At 39.8% G+C, this 27,406-nt stretch overlaps 1 protein-coding gene across 10 annotated transcripts in view; it reads left to right on the forward strand.

Annotated features, from left to right (window-relative positions):
- LOC117334867 (rho guanine nucleotide exchange factor 28-like) overlaps positions 1-27,406 on the forward strand; it is a 209,554-nt gene that overhangs the window by 69,024 nt on the left and 113,124 nt on the right. For all 10 annotated transcript variants that reach the window (XM_033894704.1, XM_033894703.1, XM_033894701.1 and 7 more), the window contains exon 10: positions 24,634-24,716. In XM_033894704.1, coding sequence (XP_033750595.1) covers positions 24,634-24,716 — 83 coding nt within the window. The remainder of the gene's footprint in view (positions 1-24,633; positions 24,717-27,406) is intronic.

Consider the following 27,406-nt stretch of genomic DNA (forward strand, 5'->3'; position numbering starts at 1 on the left):
CGGAAGTGTACAATTCAATTTGCTGTTGCTTTCTGATTTAAGTGAAGGAGGGACATGTTTGATTTAAGCTTTAGATGTTGGTTGCTTTTGTCTGGCATTGGGTCTGCGGTGGCCGAGTGGTTAAGGTGTACTGACACTTTATCACTAGCCCTCCACCTCTGGTGAAACCCACGTGGGGCAGTTGCCTGGTACTGAATGTAGGTTGGTGGTTTTCTCTGGGTACCCGCTTTTCTCCACCTCCAAATCCAGGCACGTCCTTAAATGACCCTGGATGTTAATAGGACATTAAATAATAAACCGAAAAAATTGTCTGTCTACTTTATAATACATGCTAGTTATAAGTATCTATTCAAGTTTGAGTCAAAGTTTAAACTTCTTCTGTAAAACTTGATTCATTTGCAACATGGAGTAGGAATGATTCCATTTCAATAATGGATAAATAGAATGCGGCAATTACTGATTTGTGTCACTGATATAGACAGAGATGGTCTGATGGTACATGTAAGCATTGTGGGATAAAAACAGGAGGTATTTCAACCAAGTGTACAGTGATTTAATGGCTTTGTTTACTGTCTTGCCTGTGACAAACTCACATAGCGAAGCGAGGGTGTGATTACTTTTCTGGTGGCTATAGTTAAGGTAGCAGCGACCGTGAAGGCATCGTCAACATTGCACTTTGGAGTTTTGCATTTAGACCCGTTGCTCAAACAGTGTAAGTTCAACTTTAACCAAACTTGGTATATAGTTAGATTACATAGTGGAAATCTTAACCCAGCCTTCATTTATGGAATATCATCCAGAATTTATGGCCCAGTGACTCTGGAAATTATATAAGAGATACTTGGAATCTGGACTTTAAAAGTTTATACCTCAGTTTCTCAAAAGAGATCTGTTATTCCAAACAAACCTGAAATGTAGTTGCATTTTAGAATGAACACCTCAACATACCCTACCGATTATGTCGTATTAATTTCATGGTGTATATTGGGGATAAAACCATCAATTTTGAGTAATTGATACAAAATCTTTGTTGCTTCTGCAAACGACTTACACATAATTATTCTATTAAGAATAAAATGTTCTCCTTAAAATTTGTTGTGATAAAATTGATCAGTAAAAAGTTGTCTTCTCTAACTCCCCTGGTTTAGTTAGATTCTTCCCCTGACCTTATATATATATATATATAGTAAGAGAATCTGATTCTGGTGAACATTTGACTGTTTCTACAACTTATTACGACTTACAGAAACTGACATGCCAGTTGAAAATTGATCATCATTTCCTCAATCTAATTACAGTATCCTGTGTTTACATTTTCTATTTCAATTTTGAAGTGTTTTATTTTCTCCTATGTGACACAGGGAAATATTAAGTGCTACCTAGCTGGTGTTAAATTTTTCTGTCTTTTCCAATCTGTCTGGAACTTCTTGACATCAGGTGCAGAGTGATGTCAAATTGTTCTACTGATGCCTACAATGACCACAAGGGAGGTAATTCAGTCAGATTAAAGAATTTTGAAATGATGCTATAACTTTTATACAATTTTGATACAATTATTTAAGAAAACAATTTATTACCCAAAGGTTTTTGAGAAGGATTTATCTTTGTCTTGGGCAGATCACATCCTGTAACATCTCATTCCCATTTCGCCCGAAACAAGGTATTGTTGTCCTTAAGAAAAATTGATCAGAACAATAGAGCATATGTTTGATAAGTAAAGATGATTATCATTTGTCATTCTCAGGTAAAGAAAACCTGTGCAATGATATTGAAAGTTCTGTTGCTGTTCTGTCTAGTATTGAAGGTTCCGTTGCAGTTCTGTCTAGTATTGAAGGTTCTCTCGCCATTCTGTCTAGTATTGCAGGTTCTGTTGCTGTTCTGTCTAGTATTGAAGGTTCCGTTGTTGTTCTCTCTAGTATTGAAGGTTCCGTTACTGTTCTGTCTAGTATTGAAGGTTCCGTTGCTGTTCTGTCTGGTATTGAAGGTTCTGTTGCTGTTCTGTCTAGTATTGAAGGTTCCGTTGCCGTTCTGTCTAGTATTGAAGGTTCTCTCGCCATTCTCTCTAGTATTGAAGGTTCTGTTGCTGTTCTGTCTAGTATTGAAGGTTCCGTTGCTGTTCTGTCTAGTATTGAAGGTTCCGTTGCTGTTCTGTCTAGTATTGAAGGTTCCATTGTTGTTTTGTCTAGTATTGAAGGTTCCGTTGCTGTTCTGTCTAGTATTGAAGGTTCCGTTGCTGTTCTGTCTAGTATTGAAGGTTCCGTTGCTGTTCTGTCTAGTATTGAAGGTTCCGTTGCTGTTCTGTCTAGTATTGAAGGTTCCGTTGCTGTTCTGTCTAGTATTGAAGGTTCCGTTGCTGTTCTGTCTAGTATTGAAGGTTCCGTTGCTGTTCTGTCTAGTATTGAAGGTTCCGTTGCTGTTCTGTCTAGTATTGAAGGTTCCATGTGTTTCTACTGTTATGCTGTACATGTCTGTCTTGATATGTTATTCCCTTATTACACATAATAGATCCAGTCGATGAAGTGTCAGAACTATGTTACCAGGCTCTGCAATATCTCTCAGAGGTTAACAGGGGTCAAAACTATGGTAGTTCTTTCTTAATTATTCTACCAGGATGGCAGTATACCATAATGACAGCAGTGCCTTACTACCTGACATCAACACAGCCTCGCTTGTCAGTCAAAAATTAACTGGATACTTGGATTTGTTGTAACACAATATTTACGAAGGAACAAAATTACAAAACTCTGATGACAAAGCCAGTACATGCTGAGATAAAACCTGTCAGATATGATTTAAACTACAGATTTGTTTCTAGTTTCTAAGATACCTAATATACAAGGTGGACATGCAGACATTTTATTATTATAGTACATTTTATAACCTTTGCAATTTCTGTTCATCAAATAAATCAAGTTTGTGTTTGAATATTGCTTTTGAACTGTACAGTGGTATGGACCTTTGTAGATTTTAAACCCCCATACACACCCTCATTAACTGGCAGTACTGACTGTGTGTAACTAATTCAGCAGGAAGGGGGATATATATGTAGTAGGGGTGTAAATTATAATTGACATAAACCTCTGAGGCTCCACACGGGCCTAGGGGTCTAACAGTACTAAAAGATAGGAACATGAGAACATACACATCTCCAGTAAATGTGTGCACTGCTGGTGTATGTGAGATGTTGTGTGAGGGCTGTTTGAGTGGTTGTGCGAGGGCTGTGTGAGTGGCTGTGTGAGGGGAAATGTGAGGGGCAGTGTGAGGGGCTTTGTGAGTGGTTGTTTGAGGGCTGTGTGAGTGGTTGTGTGAGGGCTGTGTAAGTGGTTGTGTGAGGGCTGTGTGAGTGGTTGTGCGAGGGCTGTGTGAGTGGTTGTGCGAGGGCTGTGTGAGAGGAAATGTGAGGGGAAATGTGAGGGGCTATGTGAGGGTTGTCACTATGAGGGCTGTGTAAGGTGCAGTGTTAGCACTGTGAGAGGGGCTGTGTAAGGGGCAGTATGAAGGGCTGTATTGGGGGAAGGGGCTGTGTGAGGGCTATGTAAGGAGCAGTATGGGGGCCAGTGTGAGGGGCGGTATGGGGGGCTGTGTGAGGGGCTGTGTGAGGGGCTGTATGAGGGGCAGTGTGAGGGGCTGTCTGAGGGCTGTGTAAGGGGCAGTATGGGGGGGGGGGCTGTGTGAGGGTTGTCACTATGAGGGCTGTGTAAGGTGCAGTGTGAGGACTGTGAGGGACTTTGTGAGGGGCTGTATGGAGGGGCTGTATGAGGGGCTGTGTGGGAGGGGGTTGTGTGAGGGGCTGTATGGGTAGGGGGGCTGTGTGAGGGACTGTGTGAGGGGCTGTGTGAGGGACTGTGTGAGGGGCACTGTGAGGGGGTGACTGTGAGGGATCTGTGTGAGGACTGTACAAGGGGCTATGTGAGGGACTGGCAGAAACTTGTTGAAACAAATCAAGTTTGATCAATCCAAATGGTGTTTGAGTCAGAAATAGAATTAGTCCATATGTTCTATTGAAATGAAATTCCAAAAGAACTTCCAATGACTATACCATACCTCATGGCCTCCATTGAATTAGTGCATACATATTGGATAGGAGGCCAAGAGGTGTTTTTCTTGTAAGGCTATGTATATACTCACTGGCCTAGTTCAGTTGGACAAGATCTGTATAGTACTGCAGACAGACTACATGGCCTGATAAAATGTATACGCTATGTAATAAAACAGGATATTTTTATCTATAATCTGAATATAAAAAGATACTCTGCTAGAGATATGTTGAGTGCATATCTGATGCCTCTGATCGATGTACAGAAATGTCTGTAGTTAAGGAATAGAAATATCTGTTTGATGTCATTTGATGTCTGAGCAGAGATGTCTGTTAGATGTCTGTGATGTCTCTCTAGACCAGAGATGTCTGTTAGATGACTGTGATGTCTCTCTAGACCAGAGATGTCTGTTAGATGACTGTGATGTCTCTCTAGACCAGAGATGTCTGTTAGATGACTGTGATGTCTCTAGACCAGAGATGTCTGTTAGATGACTGTGATGTCTCTCTAGACCAGAGATGTCTGTTAGATGTCTGTGATGTCTCTCTAGACCAGAGATGTCTGTTAGATGTCTGTGATGTCTCTAGACCAGAGATGTCTGTTAGATGACTGTGATGTCTCTAGACCAGAGATGTCTGATAGATGACTGTGATGTCTCTCTAGACCAGAGATGTCTGTTAGATGACTGATGTCTCTAGACCAGAGATGTCTGTTAGATGACTGTGATGTCTCTAGACCAGAGATGTCTGTTAGATGACTGATGTCTCTAGACCAGAGATGTCTGTTAGATGACTGTGATGTCTCTAGACCAGAGATGTCTGTTAGATGTCTGTGATGTCTCTAGACCAGAGATGTCTGTTAGATGACTGTGATGTCTCTCTAGACCAGAGATGTCTGTTAGATGACTGTGATGTCTCTCTAGACCAGAGATGTCTGTTAGATGACTGTGATGTCTCTCTAGACCAGAGATGTCTGTTAGATGTCTGTGATGTCTCTAGACCAGAGATGTCTGTTAGATGACTGTGATGTCTCTAGACCAGAGATGTCTGTTAGATGACTGTGATGTCTCTCTAGACCAGAGATGTCTGTTAGATGACTGTGATGTCTCTCTAGACCAGAGATGTCTGTTAGATGACTGTGATGTCTCTATAGACCAGAGTTGTCTGTTAGATGATCATGACTGTGATGTCTCTCTAGACCAGAGATGTCTGTTAGATGTCTGTGATGTCTCTCTAGACCAGAGATGACTGTTAGATGACTGTGATGTCTCTCTAGACCAGAGATGACTGTTAGATGACTGATGTCTCTCTAGACCAGAGATGTCTGTTAGATGACTGTGATGTCTCTCTAGACCAGAGATGTCTGTTAGATGTCTGTTAGATGACTGTGATGTCTCTAGACCAGAGATGTCTGTTAGATGTCTGTGATGTCTCTAGACCAGAGATGTCTGTTAGATGAATGTGATGTCTCTAGACCAGAGATGTCTGTTAGATGACTGTGATGTCTCTCTAGACCAGAGATGTCTGTTAGATGACTGTGATGTCTCTAGACCAGAGATGTCTGTTAGATGACTGTGATGTCTCTAGACCAGAGATGTCTGTTTGATGACTGTGATGTCTCTCTAGACCAGAGATGACTGTTAGATGACTGTGATGTCTCTAGACCAGAGATGTCTGTTAGATGACCATGACTGTGATGTCTCTCTAGACCAGAGATGTCTGTTAGATGACTGTGATGTCTCTCTAGACCAGAGATGACTGTTAGATGACTGTGATGTCTCTAGACCAGAGATGTCTGTTAGATGATCATGACTGTGATGTCTCTCTAGACCAGAGATGTCTGTTAGATGACTGTGATGTCTCTCTAGACCAGAGATGTCTGTTAGATGATCATGACTGTGATGTCTCTCTAGACCAGAGATGTCTGTTAGATGTCTGTGATGTCTCTCTAGACCAGATATGACTGTTAGATGACTGTGATGTCTCTAGACCAGAGATGACTGTTAGATGACTGATGTCTCTCTAGACCAGAGATGTCTGTTAGATGACTGTGATGTCTCTCTAGACCAGAGATGTCTGTTAGATGTCTGTTAGATGTCTGTGATGTTTCTAGACCAGAGATGTCTGTTTGATGTCTGTTAGATGACTGTGATGTCTCTAGACCAGAGATGTCTGTTAGATGTCTGTGATGTCTCTAGACCAGAGATGTCTGTTAGATGACTGTGATGTCTCTCTAGACCAGAGATGTCTGTTAGATGTCTGTGATGTCTCTAGACCAGAGATGTCTGTTAGATGACTGTGATGTCTCTCTAGACCAGAGATGTCTGTTAGATGACTGTGATGTCTCTCTAGACCAGAGATGTCTGTTAGATGTCTGTGATGTCTCTAGACCAGAGATGTCTGTTAGATGACTGTGATGTCTCTAGACCAGAGATGTCTGTTAGATGACTGTGATGTCTCTCTAGACCAGAGATGTCTGTTAGATATCTGTGATGTCTCTAGACCAGAGATGTCTGTTAGATGTCTGTGATGTCTCTAGACCAGAGATGTCTGTTAGATGACTGTTATGTCTCTAGACCAGAGATGTCTGTTAGATGTCTGTTAGATGTCTGATGTCTCTAGACCAGAGATGTCTGTTAGATGACTGTGATGTCTCTCTAGACCAGAGATGTCTGTTAGATGTCTGTGATGTCTCTCTAGACCAGAGATGTCTGTTAGATGTCTGATGTCTCTAGACCAGAGATGTCTGTAAGATGTCTGTGATGTCTCTCTAGACCAGAGATGTCTGTTAGATGTCTGATGTCTCTAGACCAGAGATGTCTGTTAGATGTCTGTGATGTCTCTCTAGACCAGAGATGTCTGTAAGATGTCTGTGATGTCTCTCTAGACCAGAGATGTCTGTGATGTCTCTAGACCAGAGATGTCTGTAAGATGTCTGTGATGTCTCTCTAGACCAGAGATGTCTGTTATATGTCTGTGATGTCTCTCTAGACCAGAGATGTCTGTTAGATGTCTGTGATGTCTCTAGACCAGAGATATCTGTTAGATGACTGTGATGTCTCTCTAGACCAGAGATGTCTGTTACATGACTGTGATGTCTCTAGACCAGAGATGTCAGTTAGATGTCTGTGATGTCTCTAGACCAGAGATGTCTGTTAGATGACTGTGATGTCTCTAGACCAGAGATGTCTGTTAGATGTCTGTGATGTCTCTCTAGACCAGAGATGTCTGTAAGATGTCTGTGATGTCACTAGACCAGAGATGTCTGTTAGATGTCTGTGATGTCTCTCTAGACCAGAGATGTCTGTTAGATGTCTGTGATGTCTCTCTAGACCAGAGATGACTGTTAGATGACTGTGATGTCTCTCTAGACCAGAGATGTCTGTTAGATGACTGTGATGTCTCTCTAGACCAGAGATGTCTGTAAGATGTCTGTGATGTCTCTCTAGACCAGAGATGTCTGTTAGATGACTGTGATGTCTCTAGACCAGAGATGTCTGTTAGATGACTGTGATGTCTCTAGACCAGAGATGTCTGTTAGATGTCTGTTAGATGTCTGTGATGTCTCTCTAGACCAGAGATGTCTGTTAGATGGCTGTGATGTCTCTCTAGACCAGAGATGTCTGTTAGATGTCTGTGATGTCTCTCTAGACCAGAGATGTCTGTTAGATGTCTGTGATGTCTCTCTAGACCAGAGATGTCTGTTAGATGTCTGTGATGTCTCTCTAGACCAGAGATGTCTGTTAGATGACTGTGATGTCTCTAGACCAGAGATGTCTGTTAGATGTCTGTGATGTCTCTAGACCAGAGATGTCTTGTTAGATGTCTGTGATGTCTCTAGACCAGAGATGTCTGTTAGATGACTGTGATGTCTCTCTAGACCAGAGATGTCTGTTAGATGTCTGTGATGTCTCTCTAGACCAGAGATGTCTGTAAGATGTCTGTGATGTCACTAGACCAGAGATGTCTGTTAGATGACTGTGATGTCTCTAGACCAGAGATGTCTGTGATGTCACTAGACCAGAGATGTCTGTTAGATGTCTGTGATGTCTCTAGACCAGAGATGTCTGTTAGATGACTGTGATGTCTCTAGACCAGAGATGTCTGTTAGATGTCTGTGATGTCTCTCTAGACCAGAGATGTCTGTAAGATGTCTGTGATGTCACTAGACCAGAGATGTCTGTTAGATGTCTGTGATGTCTCTAGACCAGAGATGTCTGTTAGATGTCTGTGATGTCTCTCTAGACCAGAGATGTCTGTTAGATGACTGTGATGTCTCTCTAGACCAGAGATGTCTGTTAGATGTCTGTGATGTCTCTCTAGACCAGAGATGTCTGTTAGATGACTGTGATGTCTCTAGACCAGAGATGTCTGTTAGATGTCTGTGATGTCTCTCTAGACCAGAGATGTCTGTAAGATGTTTGTGATGTCACTAGACCAGAGATGTCTGTTAGATGTCTGTGATGTCACTAAGATGTCAGTTGGATGTCAGTGTTTCTGGGGTCAACAAAGCTCTTTTGGGTGTCAGCCTTGCCACTGTAGACATATCTTGTTCGATTTCTGTGCGCTCTCTTGAGATGTGGGAATGTTTGTAAGTTTGGTGATTATTTCTATTATCATCCGTTTGTTAGGAAATGTAGTGGAAGTCAGTAAATCACAGAACAGGTCCCAATACAGCCATTGGCAGACCTGCCAACTACTACTATTTTATAGTAATCTTTACTATTTTGTGGTGGTCGTTACTCTTTTTTCTCTCGAAATAGTAGCAAATTACTCTTTTTGATGCAATAGATTTGGCAAGAATTGTTAAGAATTACTCTTTTTTTGCTCAAAAATGGGCCAAATTACTATTTTTGAATTTGAAAGGTTGGCAGGTCTGCATTGGTACTTACTATCCTCCAGCCTGTATAGGACTCATAGACTCTAATTAACCTGGCCTTGACCTGCTTTATCTCTGGGGGAACATTCATCAGAACACAGTTTAGTTTGGAGACAGAATAGTCCTGTTGTCTTTACATTCAGGCCATTGCTTTGCAATTACAACAATGGTATATTAGGTAGAATGTTGGTATATTATGGTTGTACTGATGCTCTGGCCAAATACATGTACTCCTATATCTACAGAGAGTACAACTGCCCTGGTCTTATACTCCAATAACTTACAGTACACCTGCCAAAGCCTCAATGTAACAAAAACACATGGGCTAATGACAAGTCCCTTGATGATAAAGTATAATTTGTGTAATTTGTTTAGACATCTGGTGTAGAGTGTTAACAGTTTACACCTGATGGCCTAGTTAACACTACTACTTCCTGTCTGTGTTGTCGCCATGGAGACACCAATATATATTAAATGTTTGTATTATTTAAAGGCTTTATTGACTGATGCAAACAATTTGCTCAATTAACAATTTTCTATAATTTTTCACAAGTTAACTCCTTGACAGCAAATGTCCTCATCCTGGTGAGCCAAACTTTTACACGTGGTTCGTCCATGGAAGAGTCTGTTATTCCATAAACTCTCGCACAATATAGTGATGCAGTCTGTTAGTGACTTGATGTTGGGACAATTGTATCCCCTAAAACACTGAACTTTTTCAATTTGTGGCTTAATCTGTCACCTTATACACTCACAAATTGGGATGGTAGGACAATCTTAATCTGTCACATTATACACTCACAAATTGGGATGGTAGGACAATCTTAATCTGTCACCTTATACACTCACAAATTGGGATGGTAGGACAACCTTAGATTAGTATTGGCTGATGAAGCTGTAATGTCTTGATATAGCTCTGTGTACACTGTTTTTATAACTTATCATGTTTATTGTAGAATCTTTATCATCAGTACTTGTCTATCCATGGGTTTTGATAGGAGTGAGTATGTACAGTGGAAGTCAGTGGAGGGATCAATCCCTGCTATTTTTCTATTTACATCTTGTTGGAGTGCCGAGTATTTGTGGAATGAAGGTTGGCGCTCTGTTTCTCTGTAAACAGAGTAATTAACCCCACAATGACATGAGTTGGGACAGCCTACACCAGAAACTCAAAAACCATCATCTGTACGGTCAGTCATCCGAGACTGGTCTTTGAAGGTCATTGCTAAAGGTCATTGGTTAAGACTTGTATGTGTTGTAATTCCTTCTCTTCAGCACCCTTGAACTGTCAATCACCAAGTTCCAAGCTTGTGAACAAAATTTCTTATTAATTCTATTGATAAGAATTATGATTTGTTTTTCAGGAATAAAGATGATAATAATTTTATTTTCTGGAAGCTTTTACAAATCTACAATGAGGAAAATAAGAGTTGTGTCATACTTTATAAAATTTTACAAATCTATAAAATAAATGCTTGTTCTGTGTCATTATCTCGCCTTCCACAGCAACAAGATCCAGATTTATTTGCTTGATACATCTTCAGTTTCCATGGTAACATTTTAAAACACACTTTGTGAGATGTTCCATGATTAAATGTTAGGATCTGATGCAGTATATGTGTAGGGTAGGCCTGATAAACAATCTGTCAATTCCTGCTGCACTTATTCCACATCGTAATGGCTCAAAATAGCATTCAATGTTATTTACATAGAATAGGTAAAATTGTATCAAATGAAATCAGGAAATGATATCATTGTAAGAAGTTGTGGAGTCTGCCAAGGTGTTGAAGGGAATGTTCATCTGTGTGTGAGGGAGGGGAGCATTGCTTTGTTCTGTGGGGCCTCCATCAGCCATCAATCCATGATCACAAACACAAAACTCATGCTCTTTACAAAGTTTGGATGAACAAGTCGTGGATAATGAGATAAAGGAATGGGGAAATTGAGTTGAAAAAACGGTTATTAGGATCCATATGTAAAACATGGGTAGGAAAACAGAGAGACAGGAAATAATTAGAATGCAGTGTTTACATGTGGGATGAGGTTTATGTATCCAGGGCACAGAAGGAAAGAATTAATATATACAAACTGGAGATCTGTGTATTAGACTCAGCCTACACATATATGTACAGCTTCCTCATCAACCAGTACTTCATTCCTTCTCTCTGTGTAGGTGTACAGGTGTCTCATTCTCGTCTGTAAACACCCAATGATATAAACTGTACAGGTGTCTCATTCTCACCTGTATTAACACCCAATGACAGAAACTGTACATGTGTCTCATTCTCACCTGTAAACACCCAATGACAGAAACTGTACAGGTGTCTCATTCTCACCTGTAAACACCCAATGATATAAACTGTACATGTGTCTCATTCTCACCTGTAAACACCCAATGACAGAAACTGTACAGGTGTCTCATTCTCACCTGTAAACACCTAATGACAGAAACAGTACAGGTGTCCCATTCTCACCTGTAAACACCTAATGACAGAAACAGTACAGGTGTCTCATTCTCACCTGCAAAAACCTAATGACAGAAACAGTACAGGTGTCCCATTCTCACCTGTAAACACCTAATGACAGAAACAGTACAGGTGTCCCATACTCACCTGTAAACACCTAATGACAGAAACAGTACAGGTGTCCCATTCTCACCTGTAAACACCTAATGACAGAAACAGTACAGGTGTCCCATTCTCACCTGTAAACACCTAATGACAGAAACAGTACAGGTGTCCCATTCTCACCTATAAACACCTAATGACAGAAACAGTACAGGTGTCCCATTCTCACCTGTAAACACCTAATGACAGAAACAGTACAGGTGTCCCATTCTCACCTATAAACACCTAATGACAGAAACAGTACAGGTGTCTCATTCTCACCTATAAACACCTAATGACAGAAACTGTACAGGTGTCCCATACTCACCTGTAAAGACTTAAGGATGGATATTGTACAGATGATATGACATGGTCACCTCCAAATAAGCAACCACAACAGGTCTGATGATTGTCAGAGAATTGATGGTTTCTACCTATCTGTTTTGATAGAGAGGTTAATGGTTTTGCTGGGAAGAGAGGTTGAGGGTTATACCTGACTCTGTGTAGAGAGGTTGAGGGTTATATCTGACTCTGTATAGAGAGGTTGAGGGTTATACCTGACTCTGTGTAGAGAGGTTGAGGGTTATATCTGACTCTGTATAGAGAGGTTGAGGGTTATACCTGACTCTGTATAGAGAGGTTGAGGGTTATACCTGACTCTGTGTAGAGAGGTTGAGGGTAATATCTGACTCTGTGTAGAGAGGTTGATGGTTATACCTGACTCTGTGTAGAGAGGTTGAGGGTTATACCTGACTCTGTGTAGAGAGGTTGAGGGTTATAACTGACTCTGTGTAGAGAGGTTGAGGGTTATACCTGACTCTGTGTAGAGAGGTTGAGGGTTATACCCGACTCTGTGTAGAGAGGTTGAGGGTTATAACTGACTCTGTGTAGAGAGGTTGAGGGTTATACCTGACTCTGTATAGAGAGGTTGAGGGTTATACCTGACTCTGTGTAGAGAGGTTGAGGGTTATATCTGACTCTGTATAGAGAGGTTGAGGGTTATACCTGACTCTGTATAGAGAGGTTGAGGGTTATACCTGACTCTGTGTAGAGAGGTTGAGGGTTATATCTGACTCTGTGTAGAGAGGTTGATGGTTATACCTGACTCTGTGTAGAGAGGTTGAGGGTTATACCTGACTCTGTGTAGAGAGGTTGAGGGTTATATCTGACTCTGTGTAGAGAGGTTGATGGTTATACCTGACTCTGTGTAGAGAGGTTGAGGGTTATACCTGACTCTGTGTAGAGAGGTTGAGGGTTATACCTGACTCTGTATAGAGAGGTTGAGGGTTATAACTGACTCTGTGTAGAGAGGTTGAGGGTTATACCTGACTCTGTGTAGAGAGGTTGATGGTTATACCCGACTCTGTGTAGAGAGGTTGAGGGTTATACCTGACTCTGTGTAGAGAGGTTGAGGGTTATACCTGACTCTGTATAGAGAGGTTGAGGGTTATACCCGACTGTGTAGAGAGGTTGAGGGTTATACCTGACTCTGTGTAGAGAGGTTGAGGGTTATACCTGACTCTGTATAGAGAGGTTGATGGTTATACCTGACTCTGTGTAGAGAGGTTGAGGGTTATACCCGACTCTGTGTAGAGAGGTTGAGGGTTATACCTGACTCTGTGTAGAGAGGTTGAGGGTTATACCTGACTCTGTGTAGAGAGGTTGAGGGTTATACCCGACTCTGTGTAGAGAGGTTGAGGGTTATACCTGACTCTGTGTAGAGAGGTTGAGGGTTATACCCGACTCTGTGTAGAGAGGTTGAGGGTTATACCTGACTCTGTGTAGAGAGGTTGAGGGTTATACCTGACTCTGTATAGAGAGGTTGAGGGTTATAACTGACTCTGTGTAGAGAGGTTGAGGGTTATACCTGACTCTGTGTAGAGAGGTTGATGGTTATACCCGACTCTGTGTAGAGAGGTTGAGGGTTATACCTGACTCTGTGTAGAGAGGTTGAGGGTTATACCTGACTCTGTGTAGAGAGGTTGAGGGTTATACCCGACTCTGTGTAGAGAGGTTGAGGGTTATACCTGACTCTGTGTAGAGAGGTTGAGGGTTATACCTGACTCTGTATAGAGAGGTTGAGGGTTATACCCGACTGTGTAGAGAGGTTGAGGGTTATACCTGACTCTGTGTAGAGAGGTTGAGGGTTATACCTGACTCTGTATAGAGAGGTTGAGGGTTATACCCGACTCTGTGTAGAGGTTGATGGTTATGCCTAACTGTGGGTAGAGAGGTTGATGGTTATACCCGACTCTGTGTAGAGAGGTTGATGGTTATACCTAACTGTGGGTAGAGAAGTTGATGGTTATACCCGACTCTGTGTAGAGAGGTTGAGGGTTATACCTGACTCTGTGTAGAGAGGTTGAGGGTTATACCTGACTCTGTGTAGAGAGGTTGATGGTTATACCCGACTCTGTGTAGAGAGGTTGAGGGTTATACCTGACTCTGTGTAGAGAGGTTGAGGGTTATACCTGACTGTGGGTAGAGAATTTGATGGTTATGCCTAACTGTGGGTAGAGAGGTTGAGGGTTATACCTAACTGTGTGTAGAGAGGTTGAGGGTTATACCTAACTGTGGGTAGAGAGGTTGATGGTTATACCTGACTCTGTGTAGAGAGGTTGAGGGTTATACCTGACTCTGTGTAGAGAGGTTGAGGGTTATACCTAACTGTGGGTAGAGAGGTTGATGGTTATACCTGACTCTGTGTAGAGAGGTTGAGGGTTATACCTGACTCTGTGTAGAGAGGTTGAGGGTTATACCTGACTGTGGGTAGAGAATTTGATGGTTATGCCTAACTGTGGGTAGAGAAGTTGATGGTTATGCCTAACTGTGGGTAGAGAGGTTGATGGTTATGCCTAAATGTGGGTAGAGAGGTTGATGGTTATACCTAACTGTGGGTAGAGAGGTTGATGGTTATACCTGACTCTGTGTAGAGAGGTTGAGGGTTATATCTGGCTCTGTGTAGAGAGGTTGAGGGTTATATACCTGACTCTGTGTAGAGAGGTTGAGGGTTATATACCCGACTCTGTGTAGAGAGGTTGAGGGTTATACCTGACTCTGTGTAGAGAGGTTGAGGGTTATATACCCGACTCTGTGTAGAGAGGTTGAGGGTTATACCTGACTCTGTGTAGAGAGGTTGAGGGTTATATCTGACTCTGTATAGAGAGGTTGAGGGTTATACCTGACGCTGTGTAGAGAGGTTGAGGGTTATACCTGACTCTGTGTAGAGAGGTTGAGGGTTATACCCGACTCTGTATAGAGAGGTTGAGGGTTATACCCGACTCTGTGTAGTGAGGTTGAGGGTTATACCTGACTGTGTATAGAGAGGTTAAGGGTTATACCTGACTCTGTGTAGAGAGGTTGAGGGTTATACCTGACTGTATAGAGAGGTTGAGGGTTATACCTGACTCTATATGGAGAGGCTGAGGGTTATACCTGACTCTATATGGAGAGGTTGAGGGTTATACCTGACTCTGTGTAGAGAGGTTGAGGGTTATATACCCGACTCTGTGTAGAGAGGTTGAGGGTTATACCTGACGTGTAGAGAGGTTGAGGGTTATACCTGACTCTGTGTAGAGAGGTTGAAGGTTATACCTGACTCTGTGTAGAGAGGTTGAGGGTTATATCTGACTCTGTATAGAGAGGTTGAGGGTTATACCTGACTCTGTGTAGAGAGGTTGAGGGTTATACCCGACTCTGTATAGAGAGGTTGAGGGTTATACCCGACTCTGTGTAGAGAGGTTGATGGTTATACCTGACTCTGTATAGAGAGGTTGAGGGTTATACCCAACTCTGTATAGAGAGGTTGAGGGTTATACCTGACTCTGTGTAGAGAGGTTGAGGGTTATATCTGACTCTGTATAGAGAGGTTGAGGGTTATACCTGACTCTGTGTAGAGAGGTTGAGGGTTTTACCCGACTCTGTATAGAGAGGTTGAGGGTTATACCCGACTCTGTGTAGAGAGGTTGAGGGTTATACCTGACTCTGTATAGAGAGGTTGAGGGTTATACCCGACTCTGTATAGAGAGGTTGAGGGTTATACCTGACTCTGTGTAGAGAGGTTGAGGGTTATACCTGACTCTGTATAGAGAGGTTGAGGGTTATACCTGACTCTGTATAGAGAGGTTGAGGGTTATACCTGACTCTATATGGAGAGGTTGAGGGTTATACCTGACTCTGTATAGAGAGGTTGAGGGTTATACCCGACTCTGTGTAGAGAGGTTGTGGGTTATACCCGACTCTGTGTAGAGAGGTTGATGGTTATGCCCGACTCTGTGTAGAGGTTGATGGTTATGCCTAACTGTGGGTAGAGAGGTTGATGGTTATACCTAACTGTGGGTAGAGAGGTTGATGGTTATACCCGACTCTGTGTAGAGGTTGATGGTTATACCCGACTCTGTGTAGAGAGGTTGAGGGTTATGCCTAACTGTGGGTAGAGAGGTTGATGGTTATGCCCGACTCTGTGTAGAGGTTGATGGTTATGCCTAACTGTGGGTAGAGAAGTTGATGGTTATGCCTAACTGTGGGTAGAGAGGTTGATGATTATGCCTAACTGTGGGTAGAGAAGTTGATGGATATGTCTAACTGTGGGTAGAGAGGTTGATGGTTATGCCCGACTCTGTGTAGAGGTTGATGATTATGCCTAACTGTGGGTAGAGAGGTTGATGATTATGCCTAACTGTGGGTAGAGGAGTTGATGGATATGTCTAACTGTGGGTAGAGAGGTTGATGATTATGCCTAACTGTGGGTAGAGAAGTTGATGGTTATGCCTAACTGTGGGTAGAAAGGTTGATGATTATGCCTAACTGTGGGTAGAGAAGTCGATGGTTATGCCTAACTGTGGGTAGAGAGGTTGATGATTATGCCTAACTGTGGGTAGAGAGGTTGATGGTTATGCCTATATATATATAACTCTGAACCAGGGTAGAGAGGTTGAGTTTTGTTAATTGGTACGGTATTTTTCTCTGGGTGCTTGAGTCACAAAGTCACAAAGTGTTTCAGTCTTTTATCAGTCCAAAATAAGGTCAGTTAGGATGTACCATAATTATTGGATGACCCAAATATGTATTTGATGAGTTGTGAAGGGTGTTGTTTTCATTATCGGGTCGGAAGTAGTGGTCATTGGTACTGATGCACCAGAGATCTGGGCTGATCCTCTGACTGATGTTGGACTGTAGACAAGGGTCAGGTCCTCTGTGGCTGGCTTTATCGGATATGACATGTCTAATTATCTTGCTGTGATGTCCATGTGTGATTTCTGTCACCTGTGTACATAGTCTATAACCAAACGACCACTTGGGACTCCCCTGGTCCTCACAACTAACACCCACACTTGTAGAACTGCCAGTGTGGCTAACAGTGTGATGTGTTTCTAACTGGCCTGGTAACACACAATCCATAGAGACTGGCTGTCTTACAAAGTTTTTGAGGTGACTCGGTTTCTTTAATAGATAAGAGATGAGGATTGGAGCCCTATGGAATTGTATCTGGTGTCCTCGGGCACTTCGCATTGTACAGTTATGGAAATTCATCATCCATGCATCAAGTCATCCATTAATCAGGATCATCTTCCATTTTATCAACTGGCAGGCAGAGTTCTATCTGTTCATTTTAAGTGAGGCCTGCTCTGTCCCTTTAAGTCTTTATTTCTAAGCAGTACTGAATAACCTCCATTTACAATCTTTTTAATGTTTAAAAGATAGTCCTGAAACTGTCTATCTTTCTTGTTTTCAGAAGAAATGTTGAAGGAATTACATATTTATAGTATAATATGGTCGATTTGAGGACTGTGTGTAAAGACAGTGAACATGTATGAAATCTGATTGGCTGTAATCTTTGTTAGTTTATCATCTAGGAAAGTGATTGGCTAATCGTTGTCAGCTAATTCTTCATCTGGGAAAGAATTGATATAATCAGCAAAGTTTGGTTGGTTTACAGAATTCTGTACGCTTGCTCAGCATTTTGATCGCTCGCATTTCGATTGCTCAGCATTTCGATTGCTCGGCATTTCGATTGCTCGGCATTTTGGTTGCTCAGCATTTCGATTTTAGCTGTAGGTATAAAAGTGATGCCTTCTGTGTGTTCAATACCATAAACTTGGCAATTTGATATGTTACCTGTGATATAAGGTAACTTTTTGAAGAATAATTGTAAAAATACTGTTTGGACCAAGCAACCAGTTTGATAAATACAGAACATTTGAGAAATGGTGTATAATTGGGTTCTACTGTATCTGTATACACAGAGTATGTTTAGAGCAATCGTTGTATTAAAAATAACCAGGGAATAGTCCTTTTGATTGACTGTCTTGTAAAGGGTTGATCAATCATTGTATCATCCTGGTTACAAGTCAATAATTAATATGTAATATTGTTGTGTGCAGATAAAACAAGAACAGCCTGTTCTGTGGGCGAGTGTTGGGGTATTGATTTGATCAGCTGACTGGAAGCTGATGTAAGTTAAAAACAATTCTGTTGATGTGCTTCATTTTTTCCTCACAGACATTGAAGGCTGATTCGAGTTCAGTGATGCATGTCTGACTTCGGCACAATTTTAGATATTGAACATTGATCAACACCACCTTTATTATCATATCTGCCTCATGTCCCCAAGGGGGGATAACTGTTGCCAGTCATTTGAATTGTTTGATAGCCCCTGTGGACTGCAGCAACTGATTTCCTTTAAGGTTTGATGGGTCATATTTAATGTAATATTAGACACACACATGTTGCAGAAAGGAAACACTTTGTGTGGTAATGGACCATTTTGAAAAGCTTCATGCAATCTTTTTAAAATTTTTAAATATGGCATACAATGATCTCACACCACATGATACAGAACAATGACTTCATCTCACAATCAAGGTTATACTGGGTGTTTGGAAATTCTGGAAATTGCAAAATATTTCTTGGAAAAAACACAGGGCATTTCAACATCTATTTGATTTTAGATATTTTTGAAAGCACTTTAAAAATTATTATACATATATTCCAAAGAACTGGCATCTTTACTTTGGGTTTAGATGATAACCATTGATTGATGTCAGGTTTCACTAAATATTAGACGTATTAAGATATTATCCTCTGACGATGAGGCCACAGTCACTCGTGGGACCTCTTTAAAGACAAAGTGTCATAACCTTGATGGGATAGTATGACGACCCACTCGGACACATTTCCCTGCATGCATACTCAGAATTAGAAAACTTTCAGGTTGAAGGGAGTCCTATACTCCCAACGGGAAGCATGATTTACAGTATAAAAAAAAAGATAAAAGAGAAATGAAATAAGTATGATTGGTGGAAACGCATTAAAATCAGTCAGAAAAACATGTCGAGCAGAAACAAATTGTTGAAAATTAGATTTCCTTTCATATTTGCTTCAATACATGTAGTTGATTGGTAGTTGACATTTTAAACAAAGGAACACCCAAGGTCATTTTGAGATGAGGTCTCCTTGTAGTAGCTGGTGGCTACATCACAGAACAAGATATGAGCAGGCTATTGCATGCTATACAAGCAATTAGGGTGAAATGTTTTGCCAAAGGATACAGCCAACATAACCAAGGTAATTCCGTAATTCCAGCTTTTTGAAAAGCATGAATCCCCTAGATAGAGATTTAACCAGAGATGTTGGACCTTATCTGAGTTTAATTAGTTCATAGATGATCTAGAGTTTTAAAAAATCTATTGTCAGTCCACTTAACCCCACACAGTTGTGTTCTGCCATTTTCTGATTTGTTGTCAGCAAATAATTGTAATGGTTTTATTTTCTAGTCATTATTGCTAGAGTCTGAAAACATAAACAAACATAATTGATATGTCTAAATGATGACTTATACCATTGATTGACATTGTAATATAAAATGTTTAGGTTTGCAAGTTGAAATATATCATTTTACCTATATCAAGTACATACTGTTGAAGTATTTATCCTAAAAAAAGCCCCCTCTCCTTCTGTAAAAGTTAAGTACCATATCTATCCTGATATAAGCCCCCTCCCCTAGTGTAAAAGTTAAGTACCATATCTATCCTGATATAAGCCCCCTCCCCTAGTGTAAAAGTACCATATCCACAAATAAGCCCTTCCCTCAGTGTTAAAATTATTGTTAGCTGGGACGTTTTTGTGAATAAATATGGTATATAAATTCCAAAAGTTGAAAAGAGCTGCAAAGTAAAACAACACAAAACCACAACAAAAAACAGAACAGAAGAGTTCCAGGAAATAATAATTTATGACGTGATTAGTGTCTAGATATTTACAGCTGTGCATGCATGCTAAGATATAACTAATGGTCATTGAAGACATCCAAGATATAATTATGTAGCTTTTGTCATTGTGTTAGTTGTCACATTGTAGAATGTCAATAGGACAGTGGGAATTTATTCAGCTGTGTGCCTAGGATCTGCTGCAGCCCATCACAGACTAATGTTACAGGATTATCTCCAATCGACATAGATTAAAATCCATTATCAGTAATTCTGAGATCAATATACCTTCCCACATACGACCTTTGCCATAGCGATCCTCATGTAGACATTGGTGTGATTGGAATTCTGCATCGGGAACTCTTTAAGCAAAGGACTAGGTTAGAATCCAAGGTCAGGGCAGCTTGTATGGGGCAATGTAACCTTCCTGTAATAAAGCTTAGATAAGGTTTGGTGGGCCAGGCCAAGTACTGCTAGGAATACTAAACATCCAAAACACCATTATAGGTTAATGTTTAACGCAGCCAATCAGAGGGCAGTCTGCAACAATGAATATGGGCTGGAATCATTGTTTAGAGCAAACAGATGGAAATTAATGCTTACTTATCTACCCTGACAAAGCCATAGAAAGACATTATCACACATAAACCAAGATACGGTATTATTTATAAGGTAGAGATTCCGGTTGTTGGCCGTCAGAAATCGGCTGTCTTAATGTTGTTACCAATACCAGTCCATTGATGTCCACCACAATCTCCAATAACTGCATCAGCTTGTATCAAGGGTTTAAAGAGAAATTCTTCGATTTTTAAACAGCTATTGGATTTTGAGGGATGTATTATGGAATGCTGTCTTTATCAGACCATTGTCCAACAGCCATTGTTGACCAATTAGTTTTCACTTTTAGTCCAGGAGAGCTATTGCTATACCCCAAACAACGTTGGCATCTGCATCGGCATCAGCGGTGTCATCTGTAGACAGCTAGGTTAAAAGTTGTTATACAACAATGTTATGTCAATACTGATGAGGTACAGCTTAGTTAATTGACATATATTTTTCTTGCTACAAGACCTTTCCATTGGTGCTACATTTGTAGACTTGCTAGCAGTGACCTTTGACCTACTTTTGAAAAATTAATTCAGAATTTCAACCTACTTGTTAACTTAAAAGTCCTGCTGTTCAGTCAGAAAATGTTAATTTTTGTATGGATATTACTGTGGGCCCTTCAGTCAATATAGTATAATGCCCAAGATTCTAACTGGTGTCTATATACACACAATATGCTATTGATTCAGTTTGTTATTTGAAAAAAAAGCTGATATTTTTGGATGATTTTGATTTGACTGGTAAACAACTTCTTAGTTTTAAGCTTTGGGGCAGATATCGAAGGTTAACAGTTTAGAACCTGTTAGCTAGGACTGAGGTTTGATTGTCAGACACATTTAGGACTGAGGGTTATTTGTCAGATACTGTATTGTAGGACTGAAGGTGAACTGTCAGACTCCATTACACTCTCTATCTTCATTCCTTTATTGATAAAGTGTGATGTAGTTGAAATCTGGTTGATACAGGTTTCTGATCACACAGGTCCAGTTTACACAGAAATATACAACACAAGACCTTACAAGAGTTCTGGTTTATACAGGTTTCTGATCACACAGATCCAGTTTACACAGAAATATACAACACAAGACCTTACAAGAGTTCTGGTTTATACAGGTTTCTGATCACACAGGTCCAGTTTATACAGAAATATACAACACAAGACCTTACAAGAGTTCTGGTTTATACAGGTTTCTGATCACACAGGTCCAGTTTACACAGAAATATACAACACGAGGCCTTACAAGAGTTCTGGTTTATACAGGTTTCTGATCACACAGGTCCAGTTTACACAGAAATATACAACACGAGACCTTACAAGAGTTCTGGTTTATACAGGTTTCTGATCACACAGGTCCAGTTTACACAGAAATATACAACACGAGACCTTACAGTAGTTCTGGTTTATACAGGTTTCTGATCACACAGGTCCAGTTTACACAGAAATATACAACACGAGACCTTACAAGAGTTCTGGTTTATACAGGTTTCTGATTATTCTACTGATCTGATGGAGAGGCATTAGAGGATGATCAATCTTAAAGGCCATAATATTGATTTTATAGAGGACAAGAATAACATGTTTGATGTCAGCTGATTAATGACGTAAAATTTTATGTTTCGAGCATCACAAATTTATGGTTAGGAAACAAGGACTTGGAGATTTACTCACAGAAATAAGATCAAAAAGTGATTTGTATTATCCAGGACCTGCATGAGACCTTGTTTAGACAGCTACCATCAGTAAGGGTCATTTGTGGTCAAGGTGCTAGCATTAAGGACTGTATTTGACGTCTCCTGGTTACTGACTCTGAGATTTTATATGGCTATGTGACTAATGAGTATGTTGATCATTCGGCCTCATTGCCTGGTCAATATAACAAGCAATTTTTGTAACCTTCTACCAAAACAAATTGAATTATTTGTTTAGTTGATGGGAATATGTTGTAAAGTATGATGTAACCAGGATAAAAATCCATAATTGATGGTTGTGTTGCTCTTAAGTAGTCTGTGTGGAGAGGGTCAGCAGGAGACCTGGTAGTATAAGGAGGTACAACAACAAAAACACCAGGCAATTAACCTTATACAATTTAGTCAACTTTGTAGACTACTTCCTTACCAGCATCTTAAGGGATCTTTTAAACCATTTTTGTCAAATTGATCAGCAGCAATATTTTTTAGGATTGCTTATTAGACAATATTTTTTAGGATTGCTTATTAGACATTTTGCTTTGGCTGCTACCTAACAAAATTTTACAGGTTATTTCAGCCATTTTGTCTGGTGATGTTAGCAACCCTCAGTTGATTATTTCAGTTATAACGATCATGACTGCTCCCTAGTAACACATTGTGGGGTTGCTCCAGTCCTTTTGGGCCTAACTACTCCCTAGCAACACATTATTGGGTTATACTTTAGTCATTTTGGGCCTAACTATTACCTAGCAACACATCGTGGGGTAACATCAGTCATTTAGGACCTGACTGTTCCCTAGCATCAAATTGTGGGGTTACTCCAATAATTTTGGGCCTAACTGTTCCTAGCAACAAATTGTGGGGTTAATCCAGTCATTCTAGGCCTGCCTGACTGTTCCCAAACAACTCATTGTGGGGTTGCTCCAATCATTTTGGGCCCGACTGCTCCCTAGTAACACATTGTGGGGTTGCTCCAGTCATTTTGGGCCCGACTGCTCCCTAGCAACACATTGTGGGGTTGCTCCAATCATTTTGGGCCTGACTGCTCCCTCAGGGCTTTTTCTCACTGATTTGGGAAGTGGCCTTTTAATCTCATTTTGAGAAGAAAACTGATGAATTGGGAAACATTATTTCTGGGGTAAACTGAAAATTTTGGGAATTTGGCTTAAATATGAAATAATTTCAATTGGGAATGGGGCCCATTAACGGCCCGAAAAAGCCCTCAGAAAAAGCCCTGTCCCTATAGTAACACTTTGTGGGGTTGCTCCAATCATTTTGGGCCTGACTGTTCCCTACCAACACATTGTGGGGTTACTCCAGCCATTTTGGGCCAAACTTATCCCTAACAATTGATACATTGTTGGGTTACTCCAGTCATTCTGGGCCTGCCTGACTGTTCCCTAACAACTCATTGTGGGGTTGCTCCGGTCTTGTCAGTATTGATGATAGTGATGGCGGATCAATGACGGTTGCAACAAATTGATGAATTGCGAAGGTGAAGCTGTGGTTCTATTGGTGAGAGCTGGTCGTGATTGTGTGTAATATTATATGCTATATGGGCTCCTACACAAATCTGTTTGTCAACTCAAACCAGACGATATCACACAACTCGCTGGGGATATTTGTCAGGATCAGAATTTGCCATTTACAAATTGTATGCTATCTTGAATATTATATAACAGTTTCTGGTCTATTTCATATAGAATATTTGTCATTGAAGATATTCTGTCAGAGTTGTAAATTATAACAAAAAGGGGTGTAAATTTTAATTCAAAATGAAATATATAAAATTTCCATTTGGTTAAGATTTCATTTTATTCCTGAAAGAGAAAATTATTTAGAAAATATTAAAGACGTTTTGAGAGGAAATAGATATTTAAGCTTTCCTGTAGTTAAGCCAGTGAACTCCGTAGCCAGATCAATAACTCATCTGATGTACACAGAATTGATTACATGTTGTCCAGAGACTTTCCACCAACTTCAGGTACACATACCAATCGCCAACAACTTCCTGTAAACTCTGGTGATTATATTCCCTGTTGGAGCTGCTTGGATATGTTCTAGTGTGGAACATAGATACAGTGAAAGTGAAACTTTGGTGGCTATCTCTGTGTGTCTCACTACAATCTTCTCCTTTCGATGCCAGCGTTGCTGCTGCTGATAATGATGATGGGAGATGGGTTCTGTTTTTGAAGGGACACCAAACTTTCACTGCTATGGAGGGTAACTGGAACGGCAGCTAATTTTAGCAATTTGGCAAAGTTTGCGGCTGTACATTGGTGGTGGTGCCGGCGTACTGATATTGGAGTGAAAGTGAATCACTCATTCATACATAGAACGGCAGGGTAAAGACAAGCAAGCAACCTAAGAAGCCAAACCTGGCTTCCAATATGTGAGGGGACAATCGGGGATTAAAGGGCCAACACTTTCGAATATGTTAGTCTCTCTGTGATTTTTTTTTTCAACCAAAGGAACCAAGTATCTAAAACCTACAACCAGAGACCACACTGGCATCGGGCGTCCATGTGTGGAATACCGTATTTGTGGTAAGCACTTTTGTACAAAGTTGGAACAAACTTTTAAGGTCACCATGTTTGTGGTCTGTTACAGAAGGCAGCCTGTTAGGCCTCCATGGATTTAACACGCAACTACTTCAACAGAGGGACTCCAACAGAAACGAGTTAATTGCACAGGTGAGTTCAACTTCCTTTTTCCCTTCCTGCATTTCTTGGTGCTCAACATGCGGCCATTGGCTATACAAATAAATATGAATCCCTGATTACACAGAATATATTACCTTGTCTACATATAAATATGTTACCTAGTCTACATATAAATATGTTACCCAGTCTACATAAGATATGTTACCCAGTCTGCATATAATATGTTACCCTGTCTATGTCATACAAAGATGTTACCCTGTCTATGTCATACAAAAATGTTACCCTGTCTACATATCAAATGTTACCCTGTCTACATATAAAATGTTACCCTGTCTACATATAAAATGTTACCCAGTCTACTTATAAAATGTTACCCTGTCTACTTATAAAATGTTACCCTGTCTACATATAAAATGTTGCCCTGTCTATATAAGATATGTTACCTTGTCTATATAAAATATGTTACCCTGTCTATATATAATATGTTACCTTGTCTATATAAAATATGTTACCTTGTCTACATAAAATATGTTACCCAGTCTGTATATGAATATGTGTACCCTTTCTACGACATACAAAGATGTAACCCTGTCTACATATAAATATGTTACCCAGTCTACATATAAAGATGTAACCCTGTCTACATATAAAGATGTAACCCTGTCTACATATAAATATGTTACCCAGTCTACATATAAAGATGTTACCCAGTCTACATATAAAGATGTTACCCTGTCTACATATAAAGATGTTACCCTGTCTATATATGAATTTGTTACCCTTTCTACGACATACAAAGATGTTACCCAGTCCACATTTAAACATGTCTATGTCAGCTGCCTGTCAACATACAAACTTTGAAAGACTTTACCTAAGTCTACATAGAAATATGTTACCGTGTCCTTTTTTTTGCATTTACTTTCCTGTAAGTTTGTTTGGAAATGTATCCACAAGGCATATAACAAGAAGATGAATTTGGTCAATTTCTTTGTAGAAATTTAGCTCATTAATATTATTTTTAGTTTGCTTTGTGGACAATATTTATAGACATGTCATCTAGTACTTACACAAAGAAACTACATTTTCAGACATTTTAGTGTTTATACAGGTAAACATATTTCTTAACATTTGCAGACACTTAAATTGAATTAAAGTACTCCGATCAGTTAATAACACATTTTAATTAGAGAATGGAATTTATCGAGAATTCCCTGTTTGTATTTTATATTCGAATGGATTGTGGATTTGTATTTGTCCCCTGAACCAAACAGAAACAGATGTTACAGCCTGAAAGTATTTAATGTACTATTAAGAAATATAGATTTAATCGCTCAGACTACATTTACTGAAAAAAAAAGTTCATGTATCTTTACTTTCATTTATCATTTTTAGAATATATGTATATAATTTGAATTAATTAATTCAATTTTTGTCAGTAATTCAAAACCTCCTGTCTAAAATTAACTTTGATTATCAAGTTTTGGAAAATTAAATGTTAACAAAGACCTGGGAAAAACTGGATGAATTAAAGGTTTGTAAAATTACGATGCGCACTAGGTTTTAATGAACTTTTCAAAGGTATTTTTCCTTCAAAATTGAGTATGTAATTAAAGTGTTCTGTTTTTAATCTCTGTAGCAGATATAATAGAGAAGTAGGTAATTTTGAGGAAATGCAAATATGCGATAACATGAAGTTGGTTTTACCGTATTGGTTAACTTGTCATGTGGCAGGTGTGTATCTTGGAATTCAGACGCCAGTTAATAATTTTCAGGCCCAGTTGGATCTTGTTGTATAAAAGGTTTTTAATACTTTTGAATTGGTTTTCTCAGATGTATTGTTGGGTTTCCATCATTTCCTACCAGCTGAGGCTGTACAGGTATACAGTGGGGTGTCCTTAGAAACGGTGTGTATACCAACGTGTACATTAATGAATTACATGGACGCTGTCTAGGGCAGGGAAAAAACATAATGATTAGTGTTGGAGATATATGCATATATTCGTGTTAAATGTTATCCAATTCAAAAGCTTGAAATTAAAATAAAAAAAATGTATAACAAAAATGTAGCCTTTGAGGTTAACTTTTTGCTGAAGAAAACAGAAAAATCGACCACAAAAAAAAACACAAAAAAACAAAAACTAGGGTCTTGGTACATATATAAAAGAAGAATAAGGTCCTTAAGGTAAAACCATTTTAAAATGCTGTATTGTGTTCTAAGGTGGGGTTTGTCTAGCAGCTAGTCCTTTTAGTGATGTTGATGTAAATTTAACCCATATGCAATTCATAATTATGAATAAAAAATTTCTACCTAACTATTATGAAATATCAAATGTTTCTTATAAATCAATCATACAGCTGGGAAAGAAAAGCATGTTTCACTTGCAGATTTGAACAAAATATTTCAGTATTTTGATATATGCTCTTGGATGCCATGCCAATAGGTTGTGTATAGGTTCAGCTTCAGGTTTTACTTAGAGCAGCTTTGTACAAAGATACGGTCTAGGATCGGCATTTAGCAGGTGAAGGCTATCAAATTTTGTTCAGAATGATGATCTTGATGTGCATTCAAGTTAACATGAGTCCATAAAGGAAGTATTTTTTGGACCAATTTCGGGGGCATTATGTCATCATACTTGGCATGTAGTTTTATATGAAGCAGTGATCAAATGTATTGAAATGATTGAATTTTACCTCAAAAGTTACTTAGATCAGAAATGTAT

Source organism: Pecten maximus, chromosome 9 (genome assembly GCF_902652985.1).
Source record: "Pecten maximus chromosome 9, xPecMax1.1, whole genome shotgun sequence".
Taxonomy (NCBI): domain Eukaryota; kingdom Metazoa; phylum Mollusca; class Bivalvia; order Pectinida; family Pectinidae; genus Pecten; species Pecten maximus.